The sequence below is a fragment of the Gekko japonicus genome, unplaced genomic scaffold (genome assembly GCF_001447785.1).
Source record: "Gekko japonicus isolate JY-2015 unplaced genomic scaffold, Gekko_japonicus_V1.1 scaffold2536, whole genome shotgun sequence".
In the NCBI taxonomy this organism is placed as follows: Eukaryota; Metazoa; Chordata; class Lepidosauria; order Squamata; family Gekkonidae; genus Gekko; species Gekko japonicus.
The window spans coordinates 155,905-161,520 of NW_015173752.1; the positions used below are offsets into that span (position 1 = coordinate 155,905).

Consider the following 5,616-nt stretch of genomic DNA (forward strand, 5'->3'; position numbering starts at 1 on the left):
GAACCGGACTCGCCTCCGCCTCCTCGGATCCGGGGGGGGAGGACCGGCCTCGCCGCCGCCGCCTCAGGGAGATCGAGCGGGGGGGATGGAAGAGACGGAGCCCCCTCTTGTCTTATCCTAAATCCGGAGAGAGAGGTGTGGGGGGGGGGGTTGGTTCCCAGGGAACTGAGTTGCTCCAGTTCTGTTTCCTGGTCCTTTCCCTTATGCCACGATACCTCTCAGGCCCCTTCGTTTCGAATCTGCTGAGGCTTCTTAATGGAGGCGAAAGATGAGGGGGTGGTTTCTACAATTGGGAATAGCATGGAATGATTAAATGGGGGGGGGGAATATTCTCGTACCAGATCGTTCAAACTCAGGTCTCTCGATGGTTGGTTAGTCAATGGCTGTTTAGGTATCTGAAGACGTGAGCAGTGACTCACGAAAGCTCCTCCCCTGCCACACATCTTGTTATTCTTTAAGGTGCTAACTGGACTCAAGATGGAGAGCCAGTTTGGTGTCGTGGTTAAGTGCGCGGACTCTAACCTGGGAGAACCGGGTTTGATTCCCCACTCCTCCACTTGCAGCTGCTGGATGACCTTGGGCAAGCCGTAGTTCTGATAAGAGCTGTACTTTTAAAAGAGCAGTTTCTGTCAAGAGCTCTCTCGGCCCCACCTACCCCACAGGGTATCTGTTGTGGGGAGGGGGAGGGAAAGGAGTTTGTAAGCCGGTCTTAGGGCGGGGTATAAATCCAATCTCTTCTTCTTCTCTTCTTTATTATATCCCCTCTCAGTCGTCCCCTCTCCAAGGCTAAACATACTTGCTTGTAACTGTGTAACATCCCCTTATATACAAGTGTGATTTTACTGAAGAGGTTTTCTATGCTAGAGGAAGGTACATATATATGTAACCAAAGACTGTTGTTTGGCGAGGCATGGATTTTAATATCTTTAATCTGATTACAGCTTTGGGATTATGATTTTAGCTCTCTCTCTCTCTTTTTTTTTGGGTAACTGATGGCAGTAACTCTACGTAGAATTTTTTTTCCTTTTCTTTTTTCTGATTTTTTTTCGGTTCCCTGGTTCGTTCTGGGTTGGGATTTTCTCCCCTCCTCCGCGTTTAGGTCCAGGCCTGTGCACTGGCCCGTGTTGGCTGCCCCCAAGCGTGAACCGCCCCAGCTTTGGAAAGTCAATTTCTCTCTCCTCCAGGCTCTCTAACTTGGTGGAGACCCCCAAGATCGTGCGCAAGCTCTCCTGGGTGGAGAATCTGTGGCCGGGAGAGTCGGTGTTTGAGCGCCCCAACGTCCAGAAGTACTGCCTTATGGGGGTGCGGGACAGCTACACAGACTTCCACATCGACTTCGGGGGCACCTCGGTCTGGTACCATGTGCTGCGGGTAAGAACACGGCGGCAGGGGGAGAAGAGACACAGCGGCTGACAGCCAGTGCTCCCTCTAATCCGTGGAGTCTTGTGAGCCAGAATTCTGCTTTGTGAGCTGCTGGCATTAAAGTTGTGAGCGAGCCATTTGGCTGCTGCATAAATCAGTTTGCTCTGGAGCCATCCCTTCCTGAGCTAAGACACAAATGTGTGAGCCGGAGGCTAAAAAAGTGTGAGCCGGCTCACACCCACTCAGCTTAGAGGGAACACTGGTGGCAGCTAATGCCTTAGAGCTGAACCTCACAGCCAGCAGTTCTGCATCATCTGTCTCAGCGGTCCCCAACCTTTTTGAGCCTGGCAGGTTCCTTTGGAATTCTGACACGGGCCGGTGGGCACCACTACAAAATGGCTGCCGCGGGAGGCGGAGCCAGCTACGAAACGGTTGCGGCAGAAGGTGGAGCCGCACACACAGGGAAAGCCCAAGTGCAGGGGAGAAGAGGGGTGATTTTAAGAAATACACTGGAAAGGAGGACCGGGAGGTAATAAAATGAACACCGGTGGCAGCCGCTGCCCCCGAACCAACATTGTTTTAATCTGCGCCTCCAAAGAGGTCTCGCAGGGGCCAATCAGAAAACTTTTTAGGCAAGAGCCTTGAGTCGCTCCACCCACTTCTAAAAACACTTGGGCTCGGGAAAGGTTTTGGCGTCCACTTGTGGTGCCCACGGGCACCGTGTCGGGGACCTCTGATCTATCTGATGCTGTACTGTAGCTCTTTGGATTCCTGGGGGAGGCAGTCAACGCTTGAATGCTCCCTATTTATTTATTTTTTTTTAATCCTCTCCTGTATGAAAGTAGCATATCTGAGAGAAGGCTGGAAGAGAGTTAAGGCCAACTGGTGGAAGAGAAACAGCAGGTGGGGGGGCGGGGGGCCTGGCAGCAGATACACTCAGATGAGCTCCGTGCGAGCGCGTTTCCATTTTCTGTTTTGGAAGGAACCAGCCCAGTCGGTCGGCTAAGTGGCACCAGTGTAGCGACAGGCAGTCCTCCCTGGTTTCTGCCCGGACGAGAAGGGATCTGGCCAAAAGGGGCCAGCTCTTGGTTTGGGTGGGAACCGCCTGATCTGGGCCCGTCCCTTGTCCTGGAGCTGCCGGCTGTCCGACAGCTCAGAGTTCATGCATAATGCAAGAGGAGCCATGTCTGATCAGGCCGATGGCTCATCCAGTCCAACACTGTGTCACACAGTCATCAAAACCCAGGTGCCTTCAGGAGGTCCACCAGCGGGGCCAGAACTCCAGAAGCCCTCCCACTGTTGCCCCCCCCCCAAGCACCAAGAAGACAGAGCATCACTGCCCCAGACATAAGAACATCAGAGAAGCCATGTTGGATCAGGCCAGTGGCCCATCCGGTCCAATACTTCTGTGTCACACAGTGGCCAAAACCCAGGTGCCATCCGGAGGTCCACCAGTGACTTTAAGAACACCAGAGAAGCCATGTTGGATCAGACCAGTGGCCCATCCAGTCCAGCACTCTATGTCACACAGTGGCCAAAAATACCAGGTGCCCTGAGGAGGTCCAGCAGTGGGGCCAGGACACTAAAAGTCCTCCCACTGTTGGCCCCCCAAGCACTAAGAAAACAGAGCATCTCTGCCCTAGACAGAGTGTTCCCTCTGTACCTTGTGGGTAATAGCCACCGATTGGACCTCTGCTCCAGATGTTCATCCAATCCCCTCTTGAAGCTGTCTGTCCTTGTAGCCACCACCAATGCTCCCTCTAAACTGTGGAGTCTTGTGAGTAAAAATTCTACTTCGTGAGCTACTGGCATTAAAGTTGTGAGCCAGCAGTTTGGCTGCTGCATACGTTACTTTGCTTCCTGTGCGAAGGCAAAAATGTGTGAGCCAGAGGCTAAAAAACTGTGAGCTAGCTCACACCAACTCAGCTTAGAGGGAACTTTGGCCCACCACCAGTGTTCCCTCCAAGCTGAGTCAGTGTGAGCTAGCTCACAGTTTTTTAGCCTCCAGCTCACACATTTTTGTCTTCGCTCAGGAAGGGATGGCTCCAGAGCAAACTAATTTATGCAGGATCCCGATGGCTCACACACAACTTTAATGCCAGCCGCTCACAAAGTAGAGTTTTTGCTCACAAGACCGCACAGCTTAAGTGGGAACATTGGCCACCACCCCTTCCTGCGGCAGCGGAGGCTGAAGTAGGGGATAAAGGGGGCCTCCTAGGTAGGCCTCTGGGCTTTGAGAGGTCAGCAGAGGAAGAGTCTTGGAATTCACTTGGAATTCACTGCCACAGGAAGTGGTGGCGGCTACAAGCATGGACGGCTTCAAAAGGGAATTAGATAAGCATATGGAGCAGAGGTCCATCAGTGGCTCTTAGCCACAAGGTATAGATAGGGGCTCTGGGGCAAGCGATGCTCTGTCTTCTTGGTGCTTGGGGGGGGGCAACAGTGGGAGGGCTTCTGGAGTTCTGGCCCCACTGGTGGACCTCCTGACGGCACCTGGTATTTCTGGCCACGGTGTGACACAGAGTGTTGGACGGGATGGGCCTTTGGCCTGATCCAACATTGGCATCTCAAAAAAAAAAAAAGTCCAGGTGTGGTGGTTGATCCCCTTTCTGTTTGGATAAGATCCCACCAGATTAAACAGCTGGACGGCTGGCAGGGCTGTATGCGCGCACGGCAATGCATTTGGGGGGAAGCCCGATGCGTTGCCGAGTGCAGAAGTCGCCTTGCGGAGGATCTCGGCTTTTTACGAAGCGGAAGGCTCCCTGGGCCGGATGGCTCAGCCTAGCCGGGTTTCATCAGATATAGGAAGCCGAACAGGGTCAGCCCTGGTTAGCTCTTGGACGGGAGACCACCAAGGAATCCCAGGGTCGCCACGACACAGGAGAGCAGTGGCAAATTGCCTCTGAACGTCTCCTCCGGGGCTGCCAGAGTCAGCTGCGACTGGGCAGCACTTTCCACCACCCTACTGCAGACGTGGCTACCCGCCGAATCTATCTCAGGATAAACGTAGGCAGGGCTCTTTTTGTAGAAAAAGCCCAGCAGGAACTCATTAGCATAATAGGCCACACCCAACAGCAGGAACTCATTAGCGTATTAGGCCACAACTCTGACAGCGCAACTCATTGGCATATTAGGCCACACCCCCATGTTACCAGAAGTGTGGTCATCCAGCCACACCCACCTTTTGCTTCTTATTCTGTTTACCTTGTTTGTTGTCAAAACCCAGGGCCTTTTTTTGTAGCAGGAACTCCTTTGCATGTTAGGCCACACACCCCTAATGTAGCCAATCCTAATGAGTTTCTGATGTCGGGTGTGGCCTATTATGCTAATGAGTTCCTGCTGGGTGTGGCCAACTTGGGAGCCAGCCGGAACTCTGTTCCTGTGTGTTCCTGCCCAAAAATAGCCCTGAGTGTAGGCCAGGCCAAGGAAACGGGGCCACCTCTTTCGGAGAAGCTTTAAACAACTTGACTTTATTTAGTTGTTGTAGGTTTTCCAGGCTGTATGGCCGTGGTCTTGGCATTGTAGTGCCTGGCGTTTCGCCAGCAGCTGTGACTGGCATCCTCAGAGGTATACCACAGAAAGACGGAGTACTCTCTGTGTCGATGTGAGAAGAAAAATGGTAGGCAGGTAATTTATATCTACTCAGGAAGGTGGGGGTAGGGCTGAGTCATTATCTTGTCGGAGTTCCCCAGGCTGTGACATGCTAATAGAGGAGCTTTCCCGAGGAGGTTCTTTTTGCATATGGATGGGCTGTTGGAATTCTAATCTTATATGTAGTGCTATTGTCAGATATACAGCCTTTTGTGTTTTTCAGGACAGGAAACCATGCCCTATTTATTTTTAAACTCTCTTCTTTCCTGTTGAAATTGTGTTTATGTTTATAAATTTCATTGGCTTCCCAGTGTAATCTGACATGGTAACTGGATCTGTTGTCCAGCCTTTCTGTGTCTTGGAATAAGATACTGTGTCCTGGGCTATTTATTTGTTGTGCTCACAGATTAGCCAAGATTGATACAAGAGTCCTGTAGCTTTAAGTCTAATCCTCTCTGTCAGGAGAGCAGGGTGTGCCTGTGGCGTTTTGCACATCCCGTTCTCACCACCACGCCTCTCCGCAGGGAGAAAAGATCTTCTACCTGGTGCGCCCCACAGCTGCCAACTTGACGCTCTTTGAGGCCTGGAGCAGCTCGTCCAACCAGAATGAGATGTTTTACGGGGATCAGGTGGACAAGTGCTATCGCTGCCCTGTCCGCCAGG

The 5,616-nt window shown here is 52.2% G+C and overlaps 1 protein-coding gene across 1 annotated transcript in view; it reads left to right on the forward strand.

Moving 5' to 3' along the window:
• Window positions 1–5,616, forward strand: part of PHF8 (PHD finger protein 8) — a 48,891-nt gene that overhangs the window by 18,821 nt on the left and 24,454 nt on the right. The window contains exons 6-7 of the mRNA XM_015423488.1: window positions 1,185–1,371; window positions 5,478–5,610. Of these exons, the coding sequence (XP_015278974.1) occupies window positions 1,185–1,371; window positions 5,478–5,610 (320 nt within the window). The remainder of the gene's footprint in view (window positions 1–1,184; window positions 1,372–5,477; window positions 5,611–5,616) is intronic.